At 35.2% G+C, this 19,246-nt stretch overlaps 3 protein-coding genes and 1 pseudogene across 3 annotated transcripts; 3 read left to right on the forward strand and 1 right to left on the reverse strand.

The window, feature by feature from the left end:
* The first annotated feature begins 1,553 nt into the window (after positions 1–1,553).
* LOC135148014 (uncharacterized) lies at positions 1,554–4,080 on the forward strand. Its single transcript, XM_064082121.1, has 4 exons — positions 1,554–1,688; positions 2,825–3,234; positions 3,339–3,422; positions 3,994–4,080. Exons 1-4 carry the CDS (start codon positions 1,679–1,681, stop codon positions 4,078–4,080), a joined length of 591 nt encoding a protein of 196 aa, XP_063938191.1. The 5' UTR covers positions 1,554–1,678.
* Positions 4,081–4,707: 627 nt separating this feature from the next.
* Positions 4,708–5,898, reverse strand: LOC108195037 (protein FAR1-RELATED SEQUENCE 5-like). Its single transcript, XM_017361974.1, has 2 exons — positions 5,874–5,898; positions 4,708–5,678 (listed from the first exon to the last, which is right to left on the reverse strand). Exons 1-2 carry the CDS (start codon positions 5,896–5,898, stop codon positions 4,708–4,710), a joined length of 996 nt encoding a protein of 331 aa, XP_017217463.1.
* A 5,738-nt stretch (positions 5,899–11,636) lies between these two features.
* LOC108195525 (cytochrome P450 736A117) lies at positions 11,637–13,723 on the forward strand. The gene is made up of 2 exons (XM_017362493.2): positions 11,637–12,756; positions 12,905–13,723. The coding sequence occupies exons 1-2, from the start codon at positions 11,803–11,805 to the stop codon at positions 13,514–13,516; spliced, it is 1,566 nt and encodes a 521-aa protein (XP_017217982.1). The 5' UTR covers positions 11,637–11,802; the 3' UTR covers positions 13,517–13,723.
* Positions 13,724–13,921: 198 nt separating this feature from the next.
* On the forward strand, positions 13,922–16,908 carry LOC108195038 (cytochrome P450 736A117-like; annotated as a pseudogene).
* Positions 16,909–19,246: the final 2,338 nt, after the last annotated feature.

Here is a 19,246-nt window from a genome sequence, read left to right on the forward strand (position 1 = left end):
TGGCATATATAATAGTTTTTTTTTTTTTTTTTGCAATTTGATGACTTTATATTAATATTAGCATTTTAATAGTTTGTATATATATATATATAGAGAGAGAGAGAGTAAAGTTCTATGAAGACCACTTTTATTGGAGACCGTAGAGATCATTTATGTTCTGCAAGTGAAATATTGCATAAAAACATTGCAAAACGTATAGTTTTGCACATCATGTTGTACAAAATCATTATTTCACTTTAAAATCTTGAATATCATATAAGTTTCGCATGTAGAACATTACAGAAGGTTATATTCTACGAAATATATTTAGTTTGCAGGACATTGTTCAACTTGCTAAACATACATTATATACTTATGAAACATAGATGATCTTCAACAATTTTAATGAATACATGATATTTGTTGAACATACTTAACAAAATAATGTATTTTATAGTGTTTTGATTGCAGAACATAAGTGGTCTTCACGGTCTCCAATAAAAGTGGTCTCCATAGAACTTTACTATATATTAAGTTCTATGGAGTACAAAAAAAATTGGAGTATTGGAGTACAAAGTTTGATAAAATGTAATCTAGTCATCTAAATTTCAATTTTTTTTGTCCAATAATATTTGTAAATATTTGACAACCTGCACATTATGTTCAGCAACATAAACATCGTGATCAAATGGCAGAATAATTATTTTTATAAATCATAGGACTCTTATGTCCTGTAATATAACTAATAAGCAGAACAATAATCTTAATACTTGTTAAAGTTAAAAGATATTAATGATTAATTGACAATTATGTGCAAGACAACTTATAAATGATAGATTATATCAAAATTTGGATAATCAAAGATATTATACAGGATCAAACTAAAAAATTATGATTTGTACTCCAATACTCCAATGTTTTTATGTACTCCATAGAACTTAACATATATATATATATATAGAGTAAAGTTCAATGGAGTACACAATATATTGGAGTATTGGAGTACAAAGTTGGATAAAATGTAATCTATTCATCTAAATTTCAATTTTTTTTGTTCAATAATATTCGTAAACATTTAATAACCTGCACATTATGTTCTACACAACATAAACATTGTAATCAAGAGATAGAATAATGACTTTTATAACTTACAGGACTCTATGTTCTGCAATATAACTAATAAGCAGAACAATAATGTTAATACTTGTTAAAGTTGAAAGATATTAAAGATGGATAGACAATTATGTGCAAGACAACTTATAAATGATAGATTGTATATAAATTTGTATAATCAAATATATTATTTATGATTAAACTAAAAAATTAAGATTTGTACTCCAATACTCCAATGTTTTTTTGTACTCCATAGAACTTAACTCTATATATATATATATATATATATATATAGAGGTGAGATCTATGGGGTGCTAGATTTTTTGACAAATTGGAGTCCTTAAGATCTACCATTGGATTTAAAAAAGATCCTGTGGCTGAGATTAAATGAAAGTAAATACTGAGGTTACATTTTTATTAAAATTCAAACGCTAACTCGTACCCCTATCCCACATAATCCGCTCAAAACTACCGTCATTATCACGAAGGCTTGATTTTCGGTGTGATCATACCAAAGTGCGGGACTTCACAGTCTTAATTCAAGAACCCAATCCCATTCCGCAGCACAAGACTTGGCGACGGCAGTATGAGTTCAGGTACCCACAAATTGTCCAACGTTTGTTTTGATTTTTTATTTGCATGCATTTTAATTGATCAAAAGCATTCCAGTTTTTGCGAACCGCCCCGCCGTAGATGAATTGGTCGTCCTGCAAGGCGTTTCTGAAACTAGTGGTGTGTGTTTTGTGGGGGGATTTTGTGGGTTTTGATAATGTTAGTCACTGGAAGCTAATAATAAGTGTAGTATATTTCGATCATTATCAATTGAGAATCGAGTGTTGTTAGGGCAGGACATTGCCGAGTGGGTAATTTGGGGGATTTACTTATGAGCTACTGATTTAAAATTTTAATTACCTTTTCTTGTGGGGCTTTAGTTTTGATATGTCCTGATGGGCAAGAAAATGTGGTACAGCATTGTTTAATTTTGGATGCAAAAGATGTCATTTTGGTTGTGGGTTTGGTTATTCGAGTACAGTACTGTGAAGTACAGGTTGGGTTGATCTTATGGTGGGGTATGGAAGATGAGCAAACCTTGGTTAAGAGGTACCTAGAATTTGGAGTCCCGCTGCTTGTAAGATTACACGGACTATATGATAGTGTCCTGTAATTATGTTTTGGTTTAGTTAACCTTAAACTTATGATGAGCCACAGTGGAGTATCCGTACTGCAGAGTAGCTTACTAAACCATATGTGTCTTAAAATTCGTGTAATTGAAATACTTGAAAGTGGTAACAGTAGCATTTGTCATCCATACTTGTAATTGAAATTTATTTAGTTTCCGTAGTATTTTTATTTAAGGTGCAATGTAAGTAACAAAATATTCAAATTGATGTTCGTAGGTAGAAGAGTATCAAAATATTTAAAAATGTGGTTAAGAGGTACCTAGAATTTGGAGTCCCGCTGCTTGTAAGATTACACGGACTATATGCTAGTGTCCTGTAATTATGTTTTAGTTTAGTTAACCTTAAACTTATGATGAGCCACAGTGGAGTATCCGTACTGCAGAGTAGCTAACTAAACCATAAGTGTCTTAAAATTCGTGTAATTGAAATGCTTGAAAGTGGTAACAGTAGCATTTGTCATCCATACTTGTAATTGAAATTTATTTAGTTTCCGTAGTATTTTTATTTAAGGTGCAATGTAAGTAACAAAATATTCAAATTGATGTTCGTAGGTAGAAGAAGAAGCAGTAGACTTATTCAGAGCCCATGGGTATTCAATTGGACGAAGAAGCAGCCTGAGTTTGTAACGATTGATGATGATGGGGATAGCAGCAAAAGGGGGGGGGTTGTCTCTGGGGGTACGTTACTTAAGAAGAAAGTTCGTGGTAGCGTTATTGGCAAATCTCATACAGTGGGGTACACACCTACAAGACTGGACACCCGCAGCGAGTGGATGGAACCCGAAATAGTGATGACGAGAGACCTGGCCGAAGAGGATGATGCGTTTATGACGCCTAGAGAACAGTTTAGCAACTCTGGGAGGACTGTTTCAGGGCATATTGGTAGAAAGTCGGGAACTTCGGGAATGGCAGAAAAAGCGCGGGGGCAGAGGGCTTCAAGTCGGAAGAAGATACATAGCCAGGTATTAAATTAGGCAAAAAGCAAAAGCTATGCAGCACGTAGTGTAAAAAACTCATTGTGTTTTAATTGTGAGTACCTCATTGTTTTTGTATAAAAAACTTGCAGTTGACAGCTGAGGGACATGATGCTGCTGCGTTGTCTAAACAGAAAAAGCTGAAAGTTGGCTCTGGGACTCCAAAAATATCTGAGGTACAAGATTCTTAAGAATTAAGTATGCTTATTCTTGTGCTTAAGAGGTACCTCATTAAAGTATGCTTCAGAGGTACCTCATTAAAGTTGCTTATCTGGGTGTGCTTCAAAGGCATATCCTGCAATCATGTATATGATCTGTTAGATTAATTACTAAGTATGTGAAGTACAAGTTGGCAGCTTAAGAATTTTGTATGACAAGACGTGAAAGACGAATTAAAATTGACATTAACTTGCGAGATAAAAAAACCGAATTGTGTAATTCAGAGAGAAAACTGTAATTCTCAAAAATCTAAATGGAGTATACACTGGAATTCAGAGGCCATGTAAATATCTTCTTGCAATACAGTAAATCATGAGAATTACTAGTGCACTTCAGGTTTAAAAAATACACTATAAACTAAAACAGGACACATACTAGAAAATATGTGCTGGAGAGTTGAGTGCTACACATCTTTTATAAGCATTCATGCGTGATGATTATAAGCATCAGCATGGAAATGTGGTTGTATTTTTTGCATGTTTATTAGAAGCGTATATAGTCTAAATTTGATGCTTTTTTCACGTGCAGACACGTAAGCGTGCAGCGAAGGCTATTTCTAGAAGGGCTCATTTAGCAGTAAACAACTGTGGGAGATTTACTTGTACTGCATTTTAACCTGCAGTAGCAACCTGCAGCCTTTCGGAATCTGCAGTACTGTCTAACACTGGTATATATTGAGAATGCCAAAGTGCAGGACATTGTGTTAACAACATTATGGTATAAATCATGCAGTTAGTGTACAATACCTCTCCCAACATACTATTATGCCAAATAGTATATTCAGTAATGGTGATCAACAATGACAGAAAGACAACGAAATCAAATTTGTGTAAGAAATTGTGAAGCGCAGCCTTTTTTTCGTAGCCCCACAATTTGTGAGTTTGGAACTTAGTAGCGCACTCAGTAAATGAATCAAGTAGAAACAGCCTATAAGTGGGGAATGAAGCATTATCTAGTAAACTTCATATTTAAAAAGAATAGGAATAAAACAGATTAGAATTTAAATTTTCAAATGTAAAAACTACACACTTTAAATATGAGTGCGCAACAAAAAGAAACTAGTTTTATTTCTGAAAATGTATCACCGAACACAGAGAGGAAGTGATAATACTTGGTGCTAATATTAGTAGCAGTACTGGTAAACAATCATCGTGTTCTGTATCTTAAACATAACAGCCCGAACATATCATTCAAACACAAAAAACCAGGAAAGGCTACAGTAATAACTAGTGGAAAAATATATTACTTGTTAGTGCGGAACGTTGGATCAAATGAAACAATGTCGCCAAAAATCTCATAATTAGCTTGGCCAATTGCATCCGTCCAAAACAATCCTGTCAAATGCCCTTCTCGATCCGTCTTGTAATCATAATAGAATTTATCTTTGGATGACTTCCTTCGTAGTTTAAATTTGTCGATAATCAAACTAGCATCGTTTTCTCCAATTCCAAGTTTAACATCTCGTGCAAAATTCTTGAAGTCCGAAACCGTAGCACCAACGTTCTCGTATGAGCCAACCATCTCCTTGGCTAAATTATAAGCTCGTGTTGCACCAATCTTCGCTCGAGAGCAATCCATAATAAAATTTTGCTGACTTTTAGATACTTTACGGTTACATCTCAAAAACATATTTTCCGCTCCAACTGCTAAAGGATGATTATGCTCTTCCACAAAACTCATAATCACAAAACCCCTTAATCCTGCAGCTTTCAAAACAATGTGAGCTTCGCACTCACATCTACGGGACGTGGTTCTTCTAACTTGCGAACTATCTGCAGTCATGTCATCTTTAAGGTTTGATTTGCTAGGAGTAGGAGTACCACCACAGTTACACATAATTTTCTTGGACACCACATTACCACTTCTGTTGGATTTTTGTCCGGACTTACGAACATCAAATCCACCTTGCCGCCCATATTCCCGATAAAATATAAAGGCATCTTCTAGTGTTTGAAAGTGCTGGTTTGTTCGTGGTTTGTAGACATCGTCACAAGATGGAATCCAGACTTTATCACCACTGGGAGTAACAACTATTCTAGGGGCGGGAACTTTGGGGAATAGACATTCTCCTGCAGTATCAATCTCATCTAGTTTGTCCTCATCAATCTCAGCAGTTTCATCATCAGAGTCTCTATATGAATGTTCGGAATCGGAACTCTCAATGTGAGGGACATCCGAAGCACCTAAGAACAATACAATAGCGAAATTACTTCCTAAACCAGTTAATGAAACAAATATCTAATCGTGCAAAACAACAAATAACGGGACTGGAAATCAAATTTATGCAGAACATAAGATTACTAATAGATAAAAAAGACAAACACCTACAAAACGCTGTTCCTGTAAGACTAAAACATTTAGGAACTGACTCCATGTAAGACATATGCCAAATTATATGCAGTACTTACCGGATTCTGTATTCTGAATAGACATGGTATTAGCGTCCTGCAAATGACATGTTTGATTGACCTCCAAACACATGAACGACAGGGTGACAACGATTTAGGCAGGGAGAGAAAGAATGCAGTACATCGTTGAAGTTTGAAATCCATAAAAACCTCATCTTGTTGTAACCGCCCCATAAGATGCGCTAGAATGTTTGTCCGCAGAGAAGATACACACATATGCATCTGTTTCGCTGCTTGTATAAAATAACAGATTAATTAGTTTTAAAAATAAACATACCAAGTTTACTCCCAGCCGTAGGATGCTTTTTAAATTGATGGTCTGGATTTGGACTCCAAGACTCCAAAAAATTAAGGGATCCCAAATAACTTTTGTCTATATATATATATATATATATATATATATATATATATATGCATTTAAATTATTTATACAGAATTCAAGTGAGCCATATTTTTATTGTCAATTGAATCTCTTATAACATTAATCACCCAAAACTAATATGTATTTAAGTTTCAGAAAAATATATATATGTATGTTTACTCTAGTTATTGTTAATATACATTTATGTTTCGTTTTAAAAGAATATGAGGGTTGTTGATACCAAAGATAAACAAGAAGACACAAATCACTTTAATTAGCGTTTCTCATTATTTATGTGATTGTTTTGTTATTAAAGTCAAGTTTATTATGAAAGTTAGAAATTAAATTCAATAGTATACAGAATTACATAATCTTCTAGTATTGCATATAATGTTGTGAAACGGTAAAAAATTACATAATTTGAATATTAAAATTTTGTTTTCTTGTTGTGAAACGGTAAAAAATTACATAATTTGAATATTAAATTTTTGTTTTCTTGTGTTATCATTTTGGTATTGAACAATTTAATAAAACCCAACTGCTAACTTGGAATCACAATCCATGTGTTACAATATATACTAATTCAATTCATGAAAAAACTTTTGTGGGCATACACATGTTCTTAAAGAAGATTGTCTACGAGTACATTATGTTTAACAAGTTTCACCGAAATCCTGTGACCACTTATATAAAATAATAAAGCTAAAAATGTTTGTATTAAACGTAATGCTTCTTTTCTAAGTAAAGATAACAATATTGTGTCTGTAAGATGTATATAATATAAATATAATCCTTCTTCCATAGGTAATGATCACAACTAATGGAGATGGCTTGCCACTTGCAAAAGTGAGGGTAAGGTCTGCCAGAGCACCTGAAAAAGGGACAAATTCAATAAGAGGGCGTGGTCAGAAATCTGGTTGGGATGATTATACTCAGGAAGACCTCCCCTGGACCGTCGATATTATCATGAATCCCCATTCCTTTTCCTTATTGGGAAGGTTGCTGCACGAGAAGGAAAGAAGTTAGCTGATGCGACACTTTCAGATGTTACCGTGAGTATTCTCTGCATTGTGTACATTTTGCATTGTGATAAGATGGAGTCATGTGTTTTTCTTAGTAGTTTCAGTTAATAAGCTCGCAAATTCTCTTTTAATTCATGAGCATAAATTTAAAAAGAAGATTATTAGCGAAATACAAGTTAGAAAGTTGATGTTGGCATAGGTAGGAGTGATAAGACAATGTTCTCTGAATTAGAGAGTGGCTTTCAACATTTCATCTCATTATGATCTTATTTTTTTCACATTGTCTACATTTAATAAGCAAATTATTTATATGTACTCCTCATATATAATTCAAATCTTAGATCTGTAAATAGATTTATATAAACTTTCAGAATGAAAATATCAAGAAAGCACTCCATAAGTGCGGGTATCAAGATACAGCAGCGAGACTGGAAGATTATTATCTGACACATGTATTGGCCCTAAGTTCTATAGAAAGCTGACACACATGGTTGAGGTCCTTGAGGATAAGATCCAGTCTCGTGCTTGAGTTTGTGTGCAGACCCTCACGAGACAACCTACAGCGTTCACTAGGCGGGGGAATTTGGGCGAGATGGAACGCGACTACCTCATTTCACATGGATCTGCATTACTTCTCAGAGAAAGGCTGATGGAGCTAAGTGATCTTTATGATATCTATGTTTGTCAGAGATGTGGTTACGTAACACAGACCAAATCTTATTGCAAGATTTGTCATAATAAAATCAGTGCTATTGCTCCCGTCCATGGTCCATGTTCCATATACTTGGAAACTCCTTTGCAGGAGCTCATGGCAATGTCAATTGCTCCAAAATGATTTGATTTTGTATTATTTGCACCCCAGCTTTAATATATGAAAAAGGGGTCTATTTTAGGGCCAAGGGATGACATTGAAAAGGACTATAACCAAAAGCTAGTATGTGACTTTACTGCGATACTATATCAAGTTATCAACTAATTAATTTAGGCTAGAATACCTCCAAGGTCCTAAGTTTAAATTGTCAGTGTTTGCATTTATTGACCCCATGTATGATGAGGACCTGTGCTTAAGAAACAAAAAATGAGTGCGGTCAAGCTCTTAAGCATCAAATAGTTTCGGGAAGCTGAATGATGGTACAACATTGCCTATCATACATCTCTGCTAACCACTTCATATAAAATATAACAGTATAACTTATTTTCTGTTTAGCTTTATTAGCATACTCAATATTATTAATAGCTTCTTCCATATTGTGCCTAGATTATACCAACACTTGATCATAGTTGTAACTTAATTTGGCTCCTTTTCAATGCTAGAGTACTAAGGGAAATCTCATTCTTCATATATTCATTTTCTATACGATATTCGAGGAATTTCGAAATTCAAGTGCAACAAACAACTCAAGGTTAATACATCCAGATCCGGAACTCAAGGGTAATTAATAAAGAACCTTACAATGTTCTTGTTCAAAGGAACGGCTATATGATTTACAGGGCACAACCACGGTATCCAATACATGCATCGTTGATAAAGCTACTTGTTGATAAAGCTACTTCGGAAGATAATGAGCACAGTGTTAATTAAGCCAAAAAGTGCAGCGAAGCGTGAGGTGTCTCTGTAGCTTAAATTCGAAGCACGAAGCGAAGCGTGTGCTTTTGTAAAAAAGCGCTCTATATTATGTAAAATATTAAAATGCTTAAACACTAGACATGCAAATAATAATAACCATGTTTCGCATTAATAAGATATAATAATAAGGTGATGATAATTTAACATGTTCATCAGTTTTCGACTTCTTCCTTGCCAATATAGTCAGAATTAATTTGTTGAGAAGTATTGTACTATTTTATTGAGGATTTGTGGAGGATATGAGACGGCTGGATCTTACGATGCTTATATGGTAATAAAATATTAATAACATGTTGTAGTGGGCTGTGGAAAAGAAGCCCAATAAAATCAAACAATGGGCTGAATCAGAGAAAAACACATAAATACATAAAAGCGCACTTTTTGGGCTTTTTTTAAGCTTTGGGCTTCCTAAAAAAAGAGTGCTAAAGCGGAGCTTTTGTATTTGCTCACGGCTTTTACAGGTCGAAGCCCGCTAGGTGGGCTTAAGAGGGCTTCACGCTTAAAGCGGGCTTTAATAACACTGAAAGAGCATGAACTTCAACTCAATTCCCTGGACTTCTAGTTGTACTTATAAAGGGATTTGCTCAATATCTATAGGAGCTAAATTTTAGAAACTAGAAGCATTACCATAGTTATATATAGTTCCGAAAGAATCATATCGACAATAACATCTCTAAAACTTTCAAATGCTTGAAAAGCTATTCCAGAAAAGATTTGCAAACACAATGAGAATCATTGAACTTATCAAACCATTCAAACTACGAAGATCATGAAAATAGTAAGCATGTTGTTGTATCACTTGATTATAATTATAGAGCTAAGTTACAATAAAATTTATCACATACATGTTCAAGCCAGCTTTAAGTAATTCCTAAATAAAAGAACAAATATAAGTAACACTATATATGATGATATAATTTCAGAAACGTTTGATATTCCGTCCTCGAAAATCAAGATACCATACCCAAGAGTAAAGACAAAGGCTTAACCATAGAAGGCACTGCTCATACTGATTCATAAACTTCACAAATAAAGAGTATACCTTTCAATTTAGGTAAGACTTAAGAGTTTCACAAATAGTCCATTCTTTTTTCTTCTAAATGATGGTCCGCATTGCACCCACTTCATTGCTTAACTATAATGTTAGACCACAGATTCTTTAATGGTTCTAGTTTGCACCCGTTCCATTCCTTGAAGAAAAACCAAACTCGATGTAAAATTGAAGCACTCTTTTACATGGAAATGATCACGACTACCCACAAAACCCTTAATTTCATCACTTTCAGGATCATAGCAGAAAATTTTGTACTTGCCTTGGAATACAATCTCATCACCAAACTTAAAACCTTGTAGTAGTGACCAAATATTCAGGTTACATTGTGGTGATCTAATAGTGCACATCTTGTTCCAAACCCCGGATTTCTCATGCAAAACATATACTTCTACCGATGTATTTGGAGACTCTGATCTATACACCATGATGGCAAGACAATTTTTCACATTGGCAAAATTATAATTTTGTCCGCGAACTAAGGGGTAGTCAATTTCCGGTAATGACCTAAACTTTTGAGTGCTCTATTCCATTGGCAGATTCAAATACACGTGAAGGAAAAACAAAGTTTGGAATAACAAGTTTAGTCCAAGAATTTGAATTAGACGAGTAAACAACACCTTGCCTGAAAGGTTCAAAAAGATAGCAAACCACCACCTGATAATCGTTTTTACAGCAATCCCAACAAAACCCAATTAGGTATCTATAACATTTATCAACAACATTGCGCAGGACATGCTCATGTGGAATAATGAATTCTCTATATCTACCGATCATCGGATTCCACAAAAAGAATTCTTTTCGGTTTGCATCAATGGTGTCTTATCATAGCTAAACCTAATCAGAGGGGATTCCATTTCTGAGAAAGAAATTGGAATTTTACAGTGTTTTTACAGGAATTAGGAGAGTTGTTCTCGATTTGTTTTAGGGCAACTATGACGTATTTTCGATTTTAAACTGAAAAATATTATTTATAATCTTTTTATTATTATTATTTATTTCGATTTTAAACTGAAAAATATTATTTATAATTTTTTTATTTGTATTATTTATAATTTTTTTTATTTTTATTTTTATATTTTTGGTAACTCATAAATCGTTAATAGGTCAAAATTACTCGTATTTATATTTTAAACTCCAAACTTATCACATAAATCACATTAAATCATAAATTATAAACTCAGCCAATCGATTCCCACACTCTTTTGAGGATAACTTTCTTTGTTTCTGTTGGTAGGCTTGTTAACCAAGTACTAATTACAGAAATTGGAATGAATCACGGGACATGATCTATTTTTGAATTGGCTTGGGAAGTAAAAAAGACAAGTGCATATTTTCTTAGGACTTCTGAGCATAAATTAAAATTCTGATTCTTGGAGAGTAACTAATGCAGGGCTAATATTCTTGTCGCTAATGAAGAAATTTTATCTAATGGAAGCCGACTTAAAGATTGTAATTTCACAAAATTTCATGCATATCTGATTGGCGAAATGCGTCGTTTTCTTTCTTATTCAGCAAGTTCTTGGTGCATTATAGAATACCTTGTATCTCCCTCCCACAGCGTCGTTAAGCAGTCACTTTCATGTTGACTGATAGCGAAATTCTTGTTACTGAAAACTCAGAGTAGTTGTTGACTAGTATTGCAGCTAATAATGCTGAAGATTTAACAATGTATCATGTTTAGCGTGTTATGAAATGCTGTCGTGATATTCTGGTCTGACACTGAAGTCTCACTGTCATTTGCATAAAAAAATCAAGTAGACAGCGTTCGCGATATTCTATTAATACATGAAACTGTCAGTGTTTAGAAGATCAAATTCTAGCGATTCTCTCCTAAACACAGATAAGTGAGACCAAAGAGAAACAGGATGGAGTTTTTAAGACCACTGCAGCAAGAAGATGCAAGAATGTTGTTAAAAGATCTTCTCTTTGCACTTCTTGTATTAATCCTTTTACTCTTTCTCGTCAAATGGCTAATCTTTAATGCCTCAGTGAGGAAGAAAAATTTGCCACCTTCACCAGCAAGACTCCCTGTACTAGGGAACTTCCATCAACTAGGACTACTTCCACACCAGAGTCTCCGAGCTATGGCACAGAAGCATGGCCCCGTCATGCTTGTTCACTTTGGTAGTGTGCCTACTATTGTGCTCTCCTCTGCTGATGCAGCCCGTGAAGTTATGAAAATTCAGGACATTGCCTTCTGTGACAGGCCTGAATCGAGTATTGGCAGACGATTGCTCTATGACATGAAGGATATATCTGTGGCGCCTTATGGAGAGTACTGGAGGCAGCTGAAAAGCATCTTTGTTCTCCAGATAGCAAGCAACAAAAGGGTGCAGTCATTTCGTAACTTAAGAGAGGAAGAAACAGGCCTTATGATGAGCAAGATTAAAGACATGTCTTCTTCGTCGTTACCTGTGGATCTGAGTGAGTTGTTTTTGACACTGACCAATGACGTATCCTGTAGGTCTGCATTCGGAAGGAAGTACAGCGAAGAGGGGAACGGAAGGGAATTCAAAAGATTATTGAGGGAGTTTCTGGAGTTACTAGGTGCTCTTAGTTTCAGGGATTTTATCCCCTGGCTTGGATGGGTTGATAGAATTAGTGGCTTGGATGCTAGACTGGACAGAGTTTTTAGGCGACTTGATGACTTTCTTCAGGACGTCGTTCAAGAACACATAAGTGATCAAGAAATACAACTTGGTGAAAGCAACCTTCATGTTGAACATAAAGAAGACTTTGTTGATATTTTGCTCAGGATTCAGAAGGAAACCACTCATGGAATATCAATCGACGATGATAGTGTCAAGGCTGTCCTCTTGGTAAGAACTCACTGAAAACACTTATTCCTTTCTTCTGTTAAATTATATATGCATGTTATAAAGGCTGAAGTTTCAAGAATAGTTGTGTGAGTGTTAAAAATTCTGAAATTGGTACTATTTCTGAAACAAATTCTAAATTATATTTTAGGATATATATTCTGCTGGAACTGATACCACAGCTACAGCCCTGGAATGGGCAATGACAGAACTATTGAGGCACCCGGTTGTCATGAATAATGTGCAAAAGGAGGTCCGGGAAATTCTTGGCTCCAAACCTGATATAAAGGATGATGATCTGGAGAAAATGAAGTATCTGAAAGCAGTGATCAAAGAAACTCTTCGTCTGCATCCACCGGTACCCTTGTTGGTTCCCAGAGCAGCGCGCGAAGATGTGAAAGTAAACGGCTATGACATTGCTGCTGGAACAATGGTTATAACTAATGCCTGGGCTATAGGAAGAGACCCCGAGACATGGGACGAGCCTGAGGAGTTTCTGCCAGAGAGATTCCTAAATTCATCGATTGATTTCAAAGGACATGACTTCCAACTGATTCCATTTGGAGCTGGCAGACGAGGCTGCCCTGGAATTGCTTTTGCTATGGCCACCAATGAATTTGTGTTGGCAAATCTTCTGCATAAATTTGACTGGAAGCTTCCAAATGGAACAACTGAGGAGAATTTGGACATGTGTGAAAGCACTGGTGTCACAATTCACAGAAAAGTTCCTCTTCTTGCTGTTGCAGACCCGCGGATCGTGTGAAATTAGTATCAATGGTCCCTTTATGTTGTTTTATCTTTGTATTAACAAGTCAAATTTACCATTCAAATCTGTAACACCATCAAATCACTGCAGCGTTCGAAGTTACTGAGCTTATACAATGTGATTGCTGCTAATAGAATTGCATATCTTTTACCAACTCTGTAGATTTCTTAAATTTTTTAAGCTGTCATCACAAGTTTTTAAACATATGTGAAATAGTGACCGATGACTTTGTGAAACCACCAAACATACTGTTGTTGCAGCATATGTTGTCTTCAGATTCTTGTCTGACCGGGAAATCTCACTATCATGTTGTATAAAAAAAACACCTGGGAGACAGTTTTCTTGTTATTCTACTAATAAAAAAACTATCAGCATTAGGAGTATCAAATTCTGCAGATTCTCTGTACATACAATTTGACACCATTTGTATAGCCTACAACAATTTAAGCACACACAAGCAACGCCAAAGAAGAGATATGATAGGTTTCTTACGATTACTACAGCAAGAAGAAGCAAGAATGTTGTTAAAAGACCTTCTGCTTGCTCTTCTTCCATCACTCCTCTTACTCTTCCTTGTCAAATGGCTATTCTTCAATGCCACAGTAAGCAACAAGAAGTTACCTCCTTCGCCATCAAGACTCCCGGTACTAGGGAACTTCCTTCAACTAGGACTTGTTCCACAGCGAAACCTCTGGTCTATGGCACCAAAACATGGCCCCTTCATGCTTCTACACTTTGGTAGTGTACCTACTCTTGTGCTCTCCTCTGCTGGTGCAGCCCGAGAAGTCATGAAAGTTCAGGACATTATGTTCTGTGACAGGCCTGAATCGAGTGTTGGCAGGCGAATGCTCTACGACAGGAAGGATATATCTGCAGCGTCTTATGGAGAGTACTGGAGGCAGCTGAAAAGCATCTTTGTTCTCCAGCTTGGAAGCAACAAAAGGGTGCAGAAGAGAGAAGAGGAAACTGGCCTTATGATGAACAAGATTAAAGAAATGTCTGTTTCCTCGTTACCCGTGGATCTAAGCGAGTTGTTTTTGACACTAAACAATGACATATCGTGTAGGTCTGCGTTTGGAAGGAAGTACAGTGAAGGGGGGAAAGGGAGGGAATTTATAAAACTACTGAGGGAATTTTTGGAGTTACTAGGTGCTTTTAGTTTCAGGGATTTCATTCCTTGGCTTGGATGGGTTGATCGAATCACCGGTTTGGATGCTAGACTGGACAGAGTTTCTAAGCAACTCGACGAGTTCCTCCAAAATGTTGTTCAAGAACACCTACATCTTGGTGAAAGCAACATTCAGACAGAACATAAAGAAGACTTTGTGGATATCTTACTCAGGATTCAAAAGGAAACTACTCATGGTATCTCAATCGACAATGATAGTGTCAAGGCTATCCTCTTGGTAAGATTTCCCTTCTCCCTCCGTTTCAATTTATCTTTAAAGAAAAAATTTGTTTCAAATTAGTTGTCCACTTCAACTTTTAATGCAAAATCATATTTTCAAAGTCAATTCTACTTCACATATCTCTTATTTATATTTTCTAGATCAACCTCATTCCACATATTATGATAATTTAATACAATTAATCTGTGAACATTCACTTTTCTTAAACTGTGTAATTTTTTGAAAGTGGACATCTATTTGAAACGGAGGGAGTATGCAAGTCTTGATACTAACTAATGATTATTTTATAGGATATATATATATATATATATATATATATATATATATATGCTGGTGGACTGATACGATGGCTACAGCTCTAGAATGGGTAATGACAGAACTCTTGAGACACCCGAATGTCATTAAAACTGCGCAGAAAGAGATCGAAGTTCTTGGTTGCAGAACTGATATAACGGATAAAGATTTTGAAAAAATGCAGTATCTGAAAGCAGTGATCAAAGAAACTCTCTGTCTGCATCCACCTGTACCCCTGCTAATCTCAAGATCAGCACGCGAAGATGTGAAAGTAAACGGCTATGACATTGCAGCTAGAACAATGGTTATAACTAATGCATGGGCTATAGGGAGAGACCCCGAGACCTGGGACGAGCCAGAGGAGTTTCTGCCAGAGAGGTTCTTGAATTCCTCTATTGATATCAAAGGACGCGATTTTTAGCTGATTCCCTTTGGAGCTGACAGAAGAGGCTGCCCCGGAATTGCTTTCGCCATGGCCACCAATGAATTTGTGTTGGCAAATCTTCTGCATAAATTTGACTGGAAGCTTCCAGATGGAACAACTGGGGAGAATTTGGACATGAGTGAAAGCACTGGTGTCTCAGTTTATAGACAAGTTCCTCTCCTAGCTGTTGCAACTATTGCAGATAATGAAATTATGGCATATGTAGCCATTATGGATTCAGTAAAACAGCAGTACAAGTCTGATATTGCACTAGCCTTGTCAAGAGAAAGTTTAAGAATTTTAATCATAGTAGCATTATCACATGTAAGTAGAATGTCATCTACATACACAACAGCAACTGTGAACAATGAACCTTGCTTAAAAGTGAACAAGAAATAGTCTGCCAGAGACTGAGTAAATCCATCCAGCAAAAAAGTGCAGAGCTTAAAGTTCCATTGTCTAGATGCTTGTCTAAGCCCATACAAAGATTTGACTAACTTGCACACTAAATCAGGAGAATTGGGAGGCAAAACATATCCTAAAGGGATATTCATATAAACTTTTTCATCAAGATCTCCATGTAGGAAGACATTATTAATGTCTAGCTGAGAAACAGTCCACTGTTTAGAAGCAGCAAGAGCAAACACTGCTTTAACAGTGACACCTTTGGCCACAGGAAAAAATGTGTCATGAAAATCTACACCAAACTCTTGTGTATAATCCTTAGCCACTAATCGTGTCTTATAACGTTCAATCTCACCATTTGCAAGATATTTGATCTTATACACCCACCAACAGCCCACAGTTTTCTTACCAGCAGGTAAAGGGACTAGATCTCGGGTGTGATTTGCTTCTAAAGCCTGTAGTTTTTTGTTCATGGCTGTAACCTAATTTAGGTCCAAAACTGCCTGAGCAAAAGATTTAGGCTCTTGATGATGAACAATTTTGGCAAGAAAAGCAGCATGTTCAGGTGTGAAGACATTAGGAAATAAGTAATTATTCATAGAATGTTTGACACCTATCACAGAACTTACATTAGAAGATTTGGGATTCCCAACTGAATAGTCATTCCACCAATATGAAGTTTGTCTATTTCTAGTGGATCTCCTAACATCAAGCTGTTCAGGTTTTGTAGAAACAGAATCAGGCTCCAGATTTGTCAAAGTATCATAATTTGATGGAGGACTGTCGAGAAAAACATCAGAAAAATCACCAGAATTGTTTTGTAGAGAAAGAACAACTGAAGGAACTGAATTATTTGATGGCTGATTAGGATTATCAGAAGGAGAAAGATGTGATGGTGTAGGTGATGGACTAGAAGCCAAATTTGTGGGAACAAAATAATCATTAAAGTTTGCCCAATAAGATGCAAAATAAGGATTATTTGACTGAGCTGTATGTGTATTATTGAGGAATGAGAAAACACTTTCATGAAAAACAACATGTCTAGAGATACACTGTTGTTTAGTGTTGTTGGTGTGGATAAATGTTCAAGTGAAGTAAGTTTCCACAGCACGTAAGTTTATATACAACATAACTAATCATAACAAAAAAAAATAGTTACACAAACTAATTTCACATACACTTTACTAAATTGCTATTTACTTGAGAACACAAGGCTAGTGCAATATCAGACTTATATTGCTGCTTTACTGAGTCCACAATAGCTACAGATGTCATAGTTCCATTATCTGCAATAGCAACTCCGCATTGCTTTTAATGTACTTCCAATAAAAACCATAACTATCACGAGTGTATAATGATATCACCTTCACCATTAAAATCTGCAAAACCATGAAGTCTTTAGTTTGGGAACTATTGTGCTTATATGTTTGATGCTTTTGAGCCCAAATAAAAACATGGGCCGATAACTAAATTTAACTTTATAAACTTGAAATAGACGACAAGACATACTTGATAGTTGATATATGCTTGTATTTGAATAAATTTTAGCCCGCTGACAAAATAAATAAATAATTTTAGGCCCATGTAATATTAGTCTTTTATGCTATTCCTGCATATTTATTTATATGTTTTTTCTTTAAATTTGATTAACCCATATTTTTTTAGAATGATGATTCAAGTGCAAATTAGTCAACCATCACTCTCTCTCTGAAATTTAAACTTTATGCCTTTTTTGAAATTTTTATAATTTTAAAAATCTGTTTTACTTTTATTGATCATGAATCATATAAAAATTTATTCATAGGACAATGAACTAATAAATCAAAAAAAATTCTTACAGGACGGGGAGCATAAACAACAATTAAAATATAGCACACAAATATTTGCATTCATGTATCTTGCCACATAAATATTAAATATAAATTGTGGTTGAAAACTCAGCTTTAAAAAGTAAGAAATTTATATAAAAATTATAAATAATTTCATTTTGGAATAAAACAAAATTAAAATTAAATAGAGAAGAAATGAAAATAAAATATAAATTATATAAATATGCATCCGTGTCCGCGGGGACAAATCCTAGTTATATACTTTTGCTAGTTTTGATTTGTCACCCTTTGTTTATATACAATTGTTAGAAAGAGCTATGGATAAAAGAGTTTGGAGGTGCTGAAGATTAAATTGCATTCATTTCATTCTTGGTATAGATAAGTCACAGCTTATTTTAACTTTGTCACAACTTGTATGCTTATATTTTTGGAGTTAATCAAACATTCAAACCACAGATAGGCAATCACTCGAATCCTTTCTACAGTTGAAAAAATTTACATAATAAACATAAATTTAATTGATAATCAAGACTATCTCTTTTTTAAACACTAGAATAATATATTAAAAAGGGAATAAAACCCTGAAGATTACATAAATGAACCAGCCCCATTGAAACCTACTGAAAACAGTCAGTCATGCAAACTGAACTAAAACTGATACGAGAACTTAACCTAGAGAGGCTGCTACAGCCATGGCTACTTGCCTTGAGGAAATCTACTCCAAGGAGATAATACTACATAAAGCTCAAGCTCCCCACACTCCATGCCTTAACTTCTACTACCTTTACCCTTACGTTTCACCTTTTCGAATCCCTCATCATCCCATCCTTTTTTCTCAGAAACTTTTCTCTCAACAGGAATATTTTTTGTCCCAGCAGCAACATCTCTTTTCTCCTCTTCAATACATTTCTTAAGAGATTTACGATCTCTTTGAGTAAGATAATAAATGTTATGCTCTTCATCAGGCTTTTCACAATGATCAATTCGGGTGAAAACTTCATTTGGAGCTCGATTAACTAAGTTTCCTTTTTGCCACTCAAATTTGTACCTGACTTCAATAAGCATACAATAATGTTCGGCATTACACTCACAAACCACTTGTTTTGGAATTGGTTGTTTGAGATCCGGGGGTGAAACTAACTGGGAAGACAAGCTCTCTTTTGAAAACGGATTTTTTTTTGCAAAATGTTTTTTTTCATCAATCTCACCTAAACTTTCAACTGGGTTGCAGTGGTTGAATAATATTGATGTAAAATCAATATATTCAGCTATAGATAAACCTACACCTGGTCCATGCTTAAGATATTCTGAAATCAAGAACTCGCACTCGTGACAAAGATAATAGGCTAAAAATTCACCTGTTTCG

This window comes from Daucus carota, chromosome 7 (assembly GCF_001625215.2).
Source record: "Daucus carota subsp. sativus chromosome 7, DH1 v3.0, whole genome shotgun sequence".
Classification (NCBI taxonomy): Eukaryota; Viridiplantae; Streptophyta; class Magnoliopsida; order Apiales; family Apiaceae; genus Daucus; species Daucus carota.